Here is a 17,670-nt window from a genome sequence, read left to right as displayed (position 1 = left end):
TCATACGTCGATTTCATTATTTAATCTTATGAAATTTTTTCATGAAATTGTTTAATCTTGTGAAATTGTTTCATATAATACTTTTTTTGATGAATTTTTTTCATATATAGTTATAAAATTGTTTCATATAATATTTAATGAAATTTTAATGAAATTGTTTTATGTATTTCTCTAAAATTAAAATAATGAAGATGATAATATCCATGATTAACACCCTCCACAATAAAAATGATTAATCAACCTCTCATAATTACAAAAAACTGAACAAAATGAAAAATTATGATTGGTTGAATGAGGTTTTCATGGGTTTTACAAATTGAGTGGTTTTTATTTGAACGCTCCCCAACTGAAGTATATATATATATATATATATTACATTAACGTATTTGATAAAAAAATATATAAAATACAATTTATTAATTCTTACAATATAAGTTTACAACTTGTTTTTACATATGTATAGCTTTTTAAAACTTCACATAAATCAATCGATACACAATCAAATGCATGATAAGTTTTGAGCAATACTAATACGACATAACAATAACCTATAAGTTTTGGACTTTACTTTATTGAGAAATTACATTGAGTTTTTTACATCTTCTTGTATTAAATAGGTACACAATCAGTGCGTACTGTGTACCGAAACATAATCAAATGACGGTTGAAGAACCATGAAATCATTGATTATAAAAATGCTATAGTTCAGTAAATGTTAAATTTATGATATAATAATTAAGCATTTTCTTTTGTATATATAAACATGATATCAATAGTGAATCACATGTTTTGGTGTTTGTGGTTTACTTATATGAATGTGAGCATGTGTGATTTGTATTTATTATGGATTTGCTTCCTCATATGAAGTGTAATTTAGACATTTTAGTTATCCTATAAATATTATATACTTTAAAAAAAGATGAATATGAATAGGATGACGAATAATTAGGTTGTTTTCTTGTTTTTTATTTAGATTTAGAGTTTTGTATCATAAGTTTTTTAAACGATTTTTATACAAATTCATCGTTTACTTTCTTGATAATTAATGACTGAAAAACCCCAAGAAAACTTTAGAGAATGACGATAAGGAAGGCAACCCCTGAGTAAAAGTACTAATCTGTCTATCTAATTGCTACCTAACTTAAAGACTCGTATTTAATGGGAGAAATAGTACTATATATATATATATATATATATATATATGAGAAAGGTACTCGTGCAATGCAACGAAATATATATCGATGTTAATGTTTCGTTTTATTCTTATCTCTATCGATGTCAGAATACGATTTTATGTGGTTTTTAAGAAAAAAATAATGTTTTATTTTTTAATAAAATATAAATTTTAAAAAAATAACATAAATATAACTTTTGGTTTACTAATATAATTTTTTAAGTTTAATAACAAAGCAATTTATTTTTGGTATAATAATATAATTTTTTTTATAAAGATAATCAATAAGTATATCTGTTAGAACTCAATGATTATTCTAATTACATTTAAATTTTTTATAATTAAAATGAGATGTTTATCATATATTTAATCATGTTTATCTACAGTTAGTTATACGTATTCAAACATAAAGCTTTAATAAATTGTAGTACATACAATTTACTTGTAATCTTGAATTTTAAATAATATGTATCAATAAACAGTACTTTATGCATAAAAAATGGTTTTTAAGAATTTTTGTCAAATGTTTTATAATATAATGTGTGTATATGTATATATATATATATATATGTATGTATATGTATATAGTTTAGGTTTAAATGAGGATAAGAGTTATGGTGGAAATGGTGATAATGCTTCTTAATTGTTAGAGGAGTCGTAACATACCTTCAATTGACTGATGACTAGAAATACGGACCATCAACTACCTTCAACAATTTTCATGAACCTTAATCTTCAACTTTTACTCACCTAATGAATATTTATATACCTTAAATCATTTTTACATACAAGATTTGTTAACGTTCCACTCTTGATGATAGACAAACGCTTATCCTGATAAGTGTTTACTAAGTCACGTTACTTTACCACATGAATATGATAAAAACCAAAAATCTTACTCAGTAAGAACGAGGCAAAGACCAAAAGTCTTACCGGGTAAGTAAGTGCGACAACTCTTACTATAGTTAGCGATTACCGGGTAAATTGTTGCATATAATACCGTTTTAGTAGACTAAAATCATACCCGGTAAGTAAGTGATGGTGTTGAATTTTACTGATAAACCTTTATTGGATAAGTGTTTAATAAACAGTCCCTAAGTCTATAACAATAACAATAAAATAAGTCATGTTGTATTTGTATTATGGATGTGTCCCAATCGGGTTAGGTAATGTGGGAGCCTTTTGAATTCAAACTTTAAGAATATGTATTATTGTTTCTATTTACCTTATGATAGCTTTATATTCATTAAACAATTATATATAGGGGACCATTCACTTTTATTTATAAACCCATAAAATTATAATAGTATTAATAACGAGTGGATCATATGTTATTTCGTAAATATTTTTTTATCTAGGACTATGATTTAAAATATTGATTAACATATATTTGTTTCACAATGTGTTTGTTTTACGTATATTGTGAACCGAATATATGAAATAAAAACATTGTGAAACACATATATGTTAATCAATAGATTAAGTATTGTACTTGGGTGAAAAAAGATCATGTGAACAAAACCTTAGGATAAAAGTTTTCACGGATCTCATAAGTCAGAAATTTTGGAGTTCTGAAATGATAAAGCGTGTGCACACACATATATAGGCAAAAGATCGCGTGAATGAAAGTTTAAATGAGAAGTGTAAAAAGAGATTTGGACACTTGATCACCTTTGATCTCAAATCCACCCATGAATTGCGCATGATACAAAGATTGGTTCGGTGCATTTCGGTGCATCTCATCCTAATGTGCATCTAAAGGTGGAGATCCCATCTTATGCTTCTCATTTTAACTCTCTTTCTCATTGGATCCCAACCTCTCTCTCTCTCTCTCTCTATATATATATATATATATATATAGAGAGAGAGAGAGAGAGGGGACGTTTCAAATGCAACTCATCACATTTGTACAACCAATGCAACCCAATCAATTGAAATATTTATGAAAATGATGAGAGATCATTTATTATGATTTGAATATTTATGAAAGATAACTAGGATTCATTAATTATGATCAATATTTTATATTAAAAAACAATCAAAATAATGCAATAATTCAATTTATATTATTATATTATGAAATCATATAATAATTCAATTTATATTATTAAACAATCTATTAAACAATGCAACCCATAGAATACAACTCAATTTATATTATTAATCAATCAAAACTTCTATTAAACAATGCAACCCATAGAAGTTTTGATTGTTTAATAATATAAAGTATTGATCATAATTAATGAACCATATTAATCTTCCATAAATATTCAAATCATAATAAATGAACTCTCATCATTTCCATAAATATCTCAATTTATTGGGTTGCATTGATTATACAAATACAATGGATTGTATTTGAAACAAACACACACACACACTCTCTCTCTCTCTCTCTCTCTCTCTCTCTCTCTATATATATATATATATATACACCCCAAATGATGGAGATTTTAGGGCTAATCATGATTGAGAGGCGCCATTAATTCTTTTAAATTTATGCAAGAATCTAATCTCATTATTTTTTTTAATTTGGAATTAGTGAGAGATTATATATAATTATTAGACGGCTACAAGATCTAATATTTTAATAAGTAAACTCTAATTTTGGTCCGACCATTGAGGTTTAGTGAAAAGTTAGAAAATGAGGTCTGAACTTTGATAAATCTATAAATCATCCTCATTGTTTGCATTTTGCTCTGAAAATGGTCTTTGATCACTAACTTTGTTAAAAAAAAATCTGTTAAGTAAAGGGCTTTTTTGTCTTTTTTCATTTTTACATTTTGTTTCTTATTTTCATAAGAACCATCAAACTACAGGGACCAACTCTATAATTAGAGTAAACTTCACTATTCTGTCCCCTTGTTTTGATCCCCGTAGGTAGGTCAGCCGGTGGCTCTCCTTCCCTCGACCGTTCCCTCTCTAACAGGCAGACCACTCACCCACCATCCAACCTTCATCTCCCTCCTCTCCGTCCGACAACTTGCAACCAAAAATCAGAAAACCATAACACCTCATCCAACGACCACCTGCATCGTATCCCCATCCCACCACATGTTCAGATTTCATATATAACCTCATTGGAGCCACCTACAACAATAGTTGAATCCATAAACTCTCCCTCCAAAACCTCTCCTTTCGTGGCCACACTACAACAAAATTAGGTTTATAAGATGCCACCAATTTCTAAGCATCCTAATAGACCATTTTATAAGATTTAACTTTTAGGACCAAAATATAAAGTGTTCTATTTAAAGGCGTTGTAATAAGTTGATAGGACGCTTTTGAGTGTCTTAACAAGCTTTTTAGAACACCTTTAATAGGAGGCATCGTATTAACAAATTTTGTAGGACATTTTTGAGAAAGTGTCCTATGTACTCATCTTTTTATAAGACACTTTTTCCAATAGTATCGTATAGAATCGCTAATGAGACGTTTTGTATTAGAGGTGTCATAAAAAGCTTGTTAAGATGTCCAAAAGCGTCCTATAAACTTATTACAACGCCATTAGATAGGATGTTTTAATTTTTTTGGTCCTAAAAATTAAGTCATATAAAGTGGTCTATTAAAACGCTTAAAAAATTTTGACGTCCTATAAGCCCAATTTTGTTGTAGTGTCATCTCACCTTACATCTCCAACTACACCAATCTTCAACGTCATTGACCTGCATAATCTTGCCACAGCTTGGGTCTCTGGTTCAATTATCGGCTTTTGATGTTTCAAATATATTATCAGGGCTGATTCCAACGAGTTTAGGAAACTGGAGCAGGAACTTTGCTTGGTTCAAAGTGAGCTCGTATTCAGGTAAAAAGATCTTTATGGGTACCCTTTACCTCCGATGAAGAGTAAAGGGTTATCGATGTTGGCGATTGTGAGGATCGGGTTGAGAAATGGGTTGTTAAGGCTGCGTTTGGTACATGGAACATGACAGGATGGGACAAAATGCATTGTCTCACATTTGGCACAACATAGGACAGGACAAGAACTCACTGTTCCATGTTTGGTGTGACATGGGACAGAGACAAAAACTGCAACAAGGTGGGACATCGTGGGACAAAAAAGGCTTTTTCTTGTTCCACCAAAATGGATGGAACAAGGTGGAACAAAAATGATACATAAACTAAAATATTACTAACCAACCCTCGTTTGATATATAACCTTAACATTGTATCTTTTAGTGGTCAGCACTACTAGTTGCGGCAACCGCCGACGGCGCCACCCGTAGCCACCATCGATGACCTCCCCCTCCTCCATCACCTCCACAACCACCATCGACCATTGACTACTACCGCCTCCACAACCACCATCGACTACTACCGCCTCCACAACCACCATCAGCCACCTACCACCACTGTCCATCGCCACTACCACCGTTGGCTACCTCCACCTTCTCTTCTACTATAACAACCTCCTCCACCACCTGCATAACCATCGTCGTCCACTGACCAACCACCGTCCATTGCCACCACCACTACCACCATTAGCCACCTCCATGTTCTCTTCTACTACAACCTCTTCCACCTCCACCACAACCTTTGTCATCCATTGACCACCACCGTCCATTGCTACCACTACTATCATCGTTGGCTATATCCACCTTCTCTTCTACTACAACCTCCTCCACCATCTCTACAGCCATCGTTGGCCACCGACCAACACTGTTATCGTCACCACTATGGGCCCACCTTACCTCCACCATCGGCTACCACTACCATTTCCCACCATCACCACCGACTACCACTGCCACCATCGGCCACCACTATCGGCTATGACTACCACTATCTGCCATATTTATATCCTCCATAACCACAACCACAACCGTCCATCTCCATCACTACTAGTATTGTCGGCCACCACCACCTCCACCTCCACCATAATCACCACCACTGCTAACCATCATACCTACCTCCACCACATAGCCCACAATTACCTCCTCCACCACTGTCAACCACCACCACCCCCATTATCCACCATCTTCACGTCCTCCACAACCATTATCGTCAACCAATTACCAATGCTTCTACCTTTACAACCATTGTTGTTGCAACAATCTTTACCGTGCCTTCACCAATTGATAAGGATCTTCCAAACCGAATAAAACATAATTTCTCCTTTATATGAATCGAGTTTTATTTAAATACCATCAATTATATAAAAAAAATTCATTCAAATTTGGTACTATTTTATATTTACGTATATGAAAATTATGTGAGAATGTTTATAAATTAAATTACTTATTTTGTTTGTGTTGATTATAACTATTATATGATATATAAAATCATAAAATAACTTTTGGGCCAACTTATCTAGTTTTGTCATGTCCGGTTCATATGTGAACTCATGTAATACAACGAATAGACAACGAACCGGTTCATATGTGAACTCATGTAATACACATATGTTCATGTGTGAACCCGTTAATTAGTTCACATGTGAACTATTTAACTGATTCATATATTAATTAGTTCATATGTAAACCACACGTGTTTATATGTGAAACAGTTAATTAGTTCATATGTGAATCACAAGGGTTCATGTATGAATCGGTTAATTAGTTTATATGTGAATCAGTTAAAATAGTTTATGTGTAAATTCGTTAAAATAGTTTATATGTGAATTACACGAGTTCATATATGAACATATAGTTCATATGTGAATCATATAAGTTTATATATGAACTCGTTTGCCGTCTATTTGTAAAAGTAACGAAACTACCCTCTCTACTTTTCGCATAGTCGTAATTTTTGACAAATCAAAACCGTGATTATTGACCAGTCAAAGCCGCAATTATTGACTAATCAAAACCGTGATTATTGACCGGTCAAAGCCGCAATTATTGACCAGTCAAATTCGATTTTGACCGTATGAAGGGCTATGATCACTTCTTTACATCTAAAAAATTTACCACTTCTAAAAATAGCCTTTGGCTATATATATATATATATGTGTGTGTGTGTGTGTGTGTGTGTGTGTGTTTTGAGGTTTAATCATTTGAGAACTCCAAATTTATGAGATTCGTGAGAACTTTTATCTTCAGGTTTTGTTTACATGATTTCTTTCAGTCAAAGTATAATATTTAATATATTGATTAACATATATTTGTTTAATAATGTGATTGTTTCGTGTGTATTCGGTTCACAATGTGAAACATATTTTACATGTATTTTCTATTTCACAAACACGTAAAAGATGTTTACATTGTGAACCGAGTACATGTTTAATAAATATATGTTAATTAATGAGAGTTCATTTATTATGATTTAAATATTTATGGAAGATAATAAAATTCATTAATTATAATCAATACTTTATATTAGAAACTAATGTAAAACTTCTATGAAATCACATATTCATCAAATTAAATGGACGGTTGAGATTGTGTTGTATTGGTTGTACAAATGTCAAAGTTTGTATAATAACTCACCTCTATATATATGTATGTATAGTTTAACATATAAATGCAAAACAGAAAGCAAAACACCTACCCAAAGGAAGACCACATCCATATCTTAACAGAATAACCCACAAACATAAATAAAGATTAACCTTCTTTTAATCTATATATCTATTAAAAGAAGAATCATAAGGATTGAATATTAAGATGTTGATAAATTGTGATTCAGTTTAATTAAAATTAAAAGCAAAGACCGTAAGATATCATCATTTAAATATTTCAAATTAGTATATACTTTCATTACACATTTGTCCAAAACAAGCATCTATCTTTTGACTTCGATTTGTTTATTTTTTAAATGCCATATTCAAAAATTGATTTCTTTATCACCCAATTCCCACTCGTATTTTATAAACATCGCTTCAAAATTCAATTTATTAATTAATTTTTCAAAATAAAAACTATCGTTTCATTATAACTAAAATAAATAACTATAAAAGTCCAAAATAACTTATGAATTGTGTTCTATAAGAGAATTTATCTGTGTAGTATTGATCTAATGATTATTTTCAATTAGGATTTATTAAAGGGTGAACTTTATTTCTTATCTTTTTTACTGTAACTTTTATTTTTATTCCTCTTGTATAACTTTTGCTATATCATTTGTAACTTATAACGTTAAGAATTCTGAAATATCGTAAATAAATATAAAATATCTCAATAACCCTAAATATTACTTTTGCTGTCATGCGTACCTGGGTTGAACCTGATAATTTTTTCTATGTTTTTTAGGCAGGTTTATAATATTATAGATGTGGATATTATGGATGTAGTTAATTTTAGTAAACACCGAAGATGAATGATTATGAAAATAATTTAAATGGGTGTAAGGTATATTATTTGAGTCAATTTTCCAAAAAAAATATATTAAAAGTTCCGGCGAAATGATGACGTACCGTCTCGTTTCCGGCAACCGGAGCTAGGTTTGTACCCATCACCGTCGAATCCGTGTTTACACGCACACCGATGACCATCGCTTCCATCCGGTGACACAATCTTCGTACAAACAGCATGACGAGAACAGTTGCAAGTCCCCGGAATCCACCATCCCAACCTAACCATTTGCACCGCCAAAGATATCGCCGTGCTTTTCCCAATCATCTCTGTCGCAACGCCGGAAAACAAAAACCGGCACCCCGTCCTGGTCATGTTTTCATAGTCAATGAACATCCGAGAAATACCACCGGAGTAACAACTCACGTTACCATAACCATCCTGAACGCCACCGCAATTGACGTCGAGGTGGGTTCGTAACATCGTCATCGGAATCATGCAATTCTGCATCTGCTCCGTGCAGTTTTCCATCAGGATCGCGTTAGTCGCCAAGGGAGCGTAGTGATTACCGTAGAGGAGGCGGAGTGCGTCAACAGCGCGGCCGCACTTGGCCGGAAGGCTGACGAGTAACTCATGGGATTTGATTTGGTGGACATCAAATCCACCAATCAAAACGGTGCCGTTGGAGGTGCAATTGAGCCGGATTTCACAGTCGCCGGAGAAGCCAAATGGATAGGGGACGTTCTTGAGTTCGCCGCCGGCGCATGACCGGTTGCAATCAATGGGATTCTGAGATAGAATCGGGGGTAAAATGGAGATTAAAAGTATGAAAATTCTCTGTAATTTGATCATTTAGCTGGGGAAAAGGTATTGATTTAGGGGTTATGGAAAGATTAATGATTCCAAATCGGAGACTTGAAGAAACAGAGGATGGCATTTTGTAAAATATTAATTAAAATAAAATAAATTATATAATCTGATTGATAATTTTATATTATAAAAGTATGAAAATACCAACCGTTTTATATATATATATATATATATATATATTATTAAGTTAAATATCCAACTTGTTACGTAAGTCGATTAATCTCAAAACGACCACATGTTTCATGGGTAATCCAAAATCACAAAATTTGAACCTTCGTGATAACAAATAAATTTTTAGTCTCATATTTTTTTAAAATTTTATTGTAAGTGGTTCGTTTAATTTATAAAAAAATATTGCATTTGTATTATTTAATATAGTTTTATTAATTAAAGTGAATCACATTGGATATTAAATTGTGGAGGTGGTTGTTATATAAGTGTAATCACATAAAAGCATCTACTAATCTTATATAAGTGTAATCACATAAAAGCATCTACTAATCTTACCAAGTACTACTCACATAATTAGTTTTGTCACGTGTTAGTAGTATTTCAAACAAACTGTATTAGATATTGTTGATTTTGTCTGCATCTGAACTTACAGTTTTAAAACGTCTGATAAAAGAATTATCAAGTTTTTGATAAGACAATCTTTGTTTCCCTACCCAACTGATGTGTAATCTCACATCTATTTAGTTAGCATACCTAATGGTGATACAAAATTTTACAAACATTATGCCTATGTACAGTGCACATCCGTACTCCTAAAAACTCGTTATTGTTGAAACTTACGAGTGACATAGGTGGTATTTGTTTTTTAAGAGGTGTTGAAGTCTGAGGTCTGATTTCACTTCTGATTTATAAGAGGTGGTCTTGAAGTCTGAAATCTAGATCAATAAGATTGTTTGTTTTTACTTCTGAAGTCTGAAATCTGAATCGGTCAAACTAGTGCAAAAATATAAATGATAAATAGTTTTTTTTTTTACAAAAGTATAAAAGATAAATGGTTTTTCCTAACAAATCTCTTCCAGCCCCCAAAATATGAACCATTTGATAGAGGGCGGATTAGGATTAAGAGGTATTAAGGGATACGTTTACTACTTAAAATTTCAGAAGACATTTAGAACTTTTAAGCTCTTATTTTAGAAATAAAGCAAACGATCTTAATAATCAAATGTCTAAACGAATCAGACTTCAGAGGTAATAAGAGGTAATTTTAAAAAAATAAACAGACCCATAAGTTAGTTTGAAAATATGCAAGACTTATTATAAAACAAAATATGGTTTTTTAGTTACAACATTGGTACGTCCAATTTTAAATCTCCATATATTTTTATTGTTCGGTCTTAAAGTATTTTGTAATCATTTAAAACGCAACTGAAATTTTGGTTACAATAAACCAGATAACATATATCAAAATCCAATCGGGTCCAATGACACATTTAATTAAATAAAAAAACAACACACTATATGGTGTTTAAAATTATACTCTTTTCAGATCTGGTGTAGATTTGATGTAGCACTCAGAACCAAATGTAGGATTTCACACACGAACACGCCTAGATCTATATGTGTGTTACCTCTAGAAAGGGTTTTTTTTTTTTTGTATAATTTCCGAAAGGCTAAATCAAATTGACTCAATAAATCAGAATCGATTTAGCCTGTCACTTTATTTATATGAACTGCTTTCAGTTGGTCCATAACTCGGACAAGATTTAATAATTATCCGTAATTATTATACTATTATGTTAAAACATTAATATAAATATAAATATTTACAGATAATAATATGTAATTATCATAATTAAATTTTAACACATATTTTCATAATTATCCTTCAAGAATAATTATTTCTATAATCAACTAGATTAATCTAGGTTTTTATAAAAGGAAGCAAACGTATTCTTTGTATGCGACCTTGTAGGTTTACATAGTCACCAATAGTATCTCTGTGTGACACATGTCGTGGGCTTATAATAACTTACATTCTTCCACTTGCATATGATACACACTAACACAGACAGTGGTAAGCGTCTAGAAATACGTCACCGTCCTAGGGTTATGTAAATGTGATTTTCCTTTGAGCAATCTGATTGATCCAATCAATCATATGGTAGTACCATTCCTTGTCTTTTTGCTTCTCGATATTTTGTTATGAACTTAAGGCATATATCTATCTATCTCACACTTTATAGTTCAAAAATTATGTTTCTCGATCCCAACATATTTGATTCAAGGAGGCACTATTAGTTTAACTAATCCACTTGTCTATGACTATGTGAATCAAACTATGTCACGGGAGGGTCTAAAAATATCTCTCTCAACTTGGAAGGAGAAAATCTCATATTGCATGTACACGAATTATACACAATTCATGTTATACCAAATATAGCCCTTATAAATACTCGGTTAAGGGTAATGTTAAACTATATCAAAGTATAACACTCTTGATGCATTAGGTTCCGATACACATTTAAGGTATGAGAATAAGAATGTCCACCACTTCCGGACTCAACTTATGATGCCGGTCTATGAGGTGATCCTAACTGCGGGTCTTGTCCAACACTTGTCTCTTGGTCAAGCGCATATGAATCTGGTTGCATCGATTACTCTTCCAACTTGAACTATGATCAGACTTCACAATGATCTTCATTTATTACTAGTTGATAACTCTCAATTTTGAGAGTTATTTGTTGTTTAATACTCCTACTTTTATATGTATTATGTATCCACTTTGCTTCTATATAGTATTTTTGGTCTAAAATGTTTTAAGAGGTGATGAAAGGTCAATGATTTGATTATTTTCTGAAAAATCGTCACTGTTGGAAAAATGCCCACTGTCTGCTTACTTTCTGCCCACTTCGGTATTGTCTTCAAAGCAGATTTGGATAAATTTAAATACTTGTTCTTCTGGGTATTTAAGAGAATTAATTCTGCAGTCAAATCCAAAAATCTCACAATATTTAAATGAAAAGGCCTTGTCGTATAAAAAATGTCTTAAAATGTTTTTCTCCTTATTTTAATGAAAATGTCATCTCTACCTTTTCCTTATTTTAAGGGAAATGTCATCTTTACCTTTTTCATTCTTTCAAAAAAGGTGACAAGGCCAGAAAAGCGTACAAGAAATGATATAGAGTCTTTGCCCTCAAGATTAAAGAAGGTTTTCTTCCTTTGAGTAAAAGGGATGTCCATCTCTCCATTTCTCCTATAAATTGAAGCATTTACTCTCTTTGGAAGACATCATCTTGGAGCATTTACTCTCAACCGAAGATCTGGAGCAGTAGAGCAAGTTTAACTTTCTGTATTTATTTATTTTCTCGTATTTAATTTTCAGTAACGTTTCTGTGCATTGTATGCCCTCTGTGGGCAACAGTTTTAGTGAAATTTCTTTCAACTCAAGTATTTTTTATGCATCTCTCTTCTTCTTCTTCTATGTTTTGTAATTTCATTATGAGCTAATCACCCCTTTGGGTGTAGGTGTGAGTAAAACTTAAAAATTTGAAGGCACACTTGGGTGTTGCCATTTTTTTAATTCTTAAGCTTGGTCACTTTAAGTCGGGACTTATGCTTAACGCGGATAAGCCGATCACTTTGAAGTGTTAATATTAGATCCTTGATCCAGAGAATGGACAGATTCAAAATACGGCTTAAGAAATGCATAAAGATTTGTGAGAGTCTTTGATAATCACGTAGAGATACGGATTCTGCATGTTTTTAGCTAATGTTCAAATATTAATCGAGATTTATACTACAAAGAGATTTGAGTATAAATCTTCAGGCTAATGGAACCAGATATCTTTTTATCACTTAGCTAATTCGGCAAGTTTAAAACTGATAAAAGTGGACATTTTGTGGGCACAGTATATAAAAATTCACTTTCGAGAGATTGGAGGTTTTATAGAAGTCCCATGAGTTTCTGACCATACTGTTCATACAATCTTTTTAAGGGAAACTTACACCCATACCCATTTGTTAATTTTAAAGGTTTATTTCGTATTCTAAGCTTTGCACCAACAAAACTCAACTTTTATTCACAAACCGAAACATGCTCAAGAAGTTCATAAAACTCTCAGATTCTCAGTAGTTCAGTCTCTGTGGAAACGATCTTGGTACTATACCACTCTATTATTTGAAGCGATCATAGTGTCGCCGTGCACTTGCACCGCCACTGTGGGGACTTTGTGCCCACTGTGTGAACACTTACGATTCTAAGCCATCACTAGTCCATTAGTAATAATCGATCAAAGACAACTTTAAATAATATGATCATCACATTTATATAAGATACTTAAACATGCTAATAATGAACACAAAAATGTTTGACGTAAATACTCATATCTAATATGCCAAAACAGATAAAAACATAATTGTTTTATTGTTCAAATAAAGTTTAGTAAAGTTATTGATCAAATCCATGTTTTACGAAAACTTCAAGCATATTGCACTAGAATGAACATCATGCTTGCTTTGATTTATTGGCTTTGAGAGAGGATCTGCCAATTTTCTAGTCGAATATGCTATTGTGATTGTTGTTATTCTAGCTCACAACACCACTGTTTAACATAAACACGTACCTGACTGCGATTTAAAGTCATCTTGGTCGGTTTGGAAACTAGCATATGTATACCCTTTGATACACATATCTCATCCCTGACCACCGTACAGTAAGAACATATCCTTAGTTCTTTTCAGATACTTTTGTAATTCTTCACTGTTACCCAATGAGCATCACTGGTTTGATTAATATTTGCTCGTCATGCTTAGTACATAACATGTCATACATGATAGGAAAATGTATTAGTAAAATACATAAAGCAACATAAAGAAAATTGCTTAAGGTACAACATTAAGGAAAATGTATTAGTAAAATACTTGTCCCTTTTAACTGTTTTGTGATGTTTTTAATGATACAGTTTACTATGAAAATTTACTTTAATTGTAAAGGATTACAAGGAAAGAATAAACTTGCACAATATTAATAACTAAATACTGAAAGCATATTCACTAACTAGAAAGGTGTCAATAAATGTAAGACATAAATAAAACTCATAAGTACATGTCTCAATTACTCTTTTCAGGGATCTTTTTCAGTGAATTGGTCATTAATTTTATTGAAATATATTTCAAGGGAAAATATTAAAAGTTTTTACAATCAGTTTGGTAGACTTAAAACATAAAAGTTATACATTGAAAGATAAGATAAGAAATACAAGATATTACAAGACTGAAAGGACTTCTAATATATATTGCTGAAGTTGACGTAGTTTGGAACATTTTCTCCGAGCATCTTCTGTCTGAGATTTTTCTTTCGAATCTTGAGATCCATCATCTCTCCAAATAGATCATTATTCAGCCAAGTCCTTAGATATTCTAATTGATTTATAGGGCAGAGATGGAACTCAGATACTCGTTGGAACCTGTATTGACCATCATAGTCAATGAACATAAGTCCATATATAGGTTTCACATACACTATGTTGGGTATATAAGGACCCTTCACAGGCAGTGACAAGTTTAGCATTGAGATATCTGGATTCTTTTGATCCTTGAGAAGTTCATCCTTATAGAATTTTCATGCTCATTCTTGTGGGAAGGTCCATCTTTAGGTTCAAAAAGATTCTTTCTTCGAGTGGACTTCTATGGCAGAGGAGGAACCTCGATGAGCTCCGACACCTTGTTGAATAATTCATTCAGAATATCTTCAATAAGAGGTTTGTGCTTGGATTTAGATTTCTGGATAGCCTGTCTAATCTCAAGCCATTCGTAGGAGCCATACTGATCGTGGTAGGAGGGGTACTCGGTGACAACATCTTTATTCTCTCGAAATATGACCATTGAAATGATAAGAGCACCATCTTTCACACGACTGATAGTGATGTTTGTGATTTTGTGAGGGCTCATTCTCTTTTCGATCCTTTCTCTACACCAGGAGAGGTCACGCTCATTCAGCTTTAGCACCTGTTGGCGTTCATGTTCAGCTTCTGCTATCAGTTGGGCTTGAGAGTTGAGAGGATCTTTCCTCTTGAATTTCCCTTTTGCAAGTGCCTGCTCAGCTAGAGCCTTGGCTAACTCCAAGTTGTTTTTGAGTTGTTGTTGATGGTTCCTCAACTCTTGTTTAGCAAGAAGGGATTCTTCTCGTTCAGCTTCTGAAAGAAAATCAAACTCACCATAACCAGAGGTACAAAGATGAATTTTTACTCTGGTTTGGTCGAGCTAACTTACCAGCTGAGCCATCATTTGGTCTTCATCAACTACTGAACACTCAGGTTGTCTAGACGACTTCCTGGGTATTTGTGTGTTGGCATAATCATCATCTTCATCGTCCTCTATGGTTTAAAAATACGGGAGATAGGTTGAGAGACCAGGAGGGTTTGTTGTTGCAGAGAGTAGTAGAGGTATAGGAGATTCAACTTCTGGGGAAAGATATACAAACCTAGAGGAGTCTGCATCCTCAGATTGGTTGACAGCCCTTAGAATGATGGCAAGATTGTATGTAGCCGCTTCTTTGCCTTTGGCAGTAGAGTGCTGGTTCCCTAATGATTTATCCATGGGAAGCAGGTTCTCGGATGTAGATTCCTTTTGCTGGTTGTCTTGGGATGACTTGGATGCAAAAATCATCATCGTCACCACCAAGATCAGTGCCTGTATTTGGAACTTGAGGTTCAAAATTCTCATTATCATCTTCATCACCTTCAACACCAGCATTTAGCAATGCAAAGATGGAAGGATGGAGATCTTCATGGTCAGCAGCAACAACAGTAACCACGACATCATCATCATCGTCATTGATGGCATCAAGGATAAATTCTCTGGCATCCTCAGCATGAGGGTTCAGAGCGTCTTCAGCATTCTCCTTATTAAAAATTGAGTTATTAAGAAATCTATAAAAATTGTATAAAAGTATATTCAATAAAAAAATATAAATAAAAAAGTTAATTTAAAAGTATGTATACTAAACAATAGAAATTGGGTTATAAAAATATGAACAAATTTAAGACACTAATCTAAATAAAAAAAATATAATTACTATTTATTTTACATTATATATTTATTAAGTTTATTTAAATATAATTACTTTAATAATATTAATAAATAAAACTGATTAAATATGAATTTTTAGAAAATTCTATACAAAAAACTGATTAAATACGAAAAAACTATGAAAAAACAATTATACATTTACAATCTATTACAAAATATCTCACCAAAACCTCCAAAAAGAAAAAAAGTGATTAAAGACCTAGATTCCAACATATTATTAGCCATACTATTAAAAATGATTATAAGAATGTTTATGAGACTTAAAAGGAAGAAATGAAAAAGAGGGGTTAGTTTGACTACATATTTGTGAAATGTGTAAAATTAAAAATATTATATCCATAGTTATTGGTCATTTTTATTAATGCTTGTAATCCACAAGTAGTTCATGTATAATAAAAAATATTCTCATGATATATACGTGTTTATATTAAAAGATTGTTTACTCAAATACTTATTCGGTAAATGTTTACTAATAAGATTCAACACTATAATTTATTTTGATGTGTAAGATTTTTAGTAGATCAAACCATATGGAATGCAACAATTTATTAGGTAAGCGTTTATTCGGGTAAGACTCTTCATCCTTCTCATCGCTCTTACTTGGTAAGATTTTTGACCCTTCTCATAATCATCTAATGAGAAAATTTATATGTTAAACATTTATCAAGTAAGTATTTAATACACAACCCTTTTAAGTTAAATAAATATATTATGTTATTTTTTATTGACTGGACAAGACAAGATTGTAATATGCCGTAGAACAATTCGCTCATCAACACTATCTTTTCGATATTTACACCATTTTGAAAATAATATGTATATGATATCAAATGAAAAAGCAACAAAGTCAAAAGAGACATGACATGTTAGCCGCCTACATTTTATATAATAAGATCATCATCATCATCATCATCATATATGTAATTTACACAATTAATATTACAACTATAATTAGTTACACATGGCCACCCAAGATAGGTCCACGTGTCTTATCATTATATTTAAAGTAGTTATATATCCACGCAAGATGCTGCGTGAAGCATCTTGAAACAGGCCCGTTTCTGACATTTTTTAGGTCCCGGGTGAAATGTAAAAAAGGGCCCTCAATAAGTACGATATTTTTTCAATATATTATTTTTAATATTAGAAATAACATTGAATTCATATAAAAACGTTTTTCCGATTATTTCTGGACGCAAAATCAATCAATACTCATTTTTAAATTAATATTATCTACTAGAACATTTTTATGTAGTATCAGTAATTTGTTTCATCATCAAAAACATCTTATGATATACTTGTGGTACATAGAATGATATCATTTGGGGTCATAAAGTGGATTCTTCTTATTTCCGA

The 17,670-nt window shown here is 32.1% G+C and overlaps 1 protein-coding gene across 1 annotated transcript in view; it reads right to left on the bottom strand.

The window, feature by feature from the left end:
- The window catches only part of LOC112510216 (wall-associated receptor kinase-like 14), a 16,547-nt gene extending 7,292 nt beyond the window's left edge, over positions 1-9,255 (bottom strand). Inside the window, exon 1 of the mRNA XM_025115552.1 lies at positions 8,526-9,255. Coding sequence (XP_024971320.1) covers positions 8,526-9,255 — 730 coding nt within the window. The remainder of the gene's footprint in view (positions 1-8,525) is intronic.
- Between the last annotated feature and the right edge of the window lie 8,415 nt (positions 9,256-17,670).

Source organism: Cynara cardunculus (assembly GCF_001531365.2).
Source record: "Cynara cardunculus var. scolymus isolate 2C chromosome LG 3, CcrdV1, whole genome shotgun sequence".
In the NCBI taxonomy this organism is placed as follows: domain Eukaryota; kingdom Viridiplantae; phylum Streptophyta; class Magnoliopsida; order Asterales; family Asteraceae; genus Cynara; species Cynara cardunculus.
Note: the sequence above shows the minus strand (reverse complement) of the source record. Positions and strands in the feature narration are given on the sequence as shown.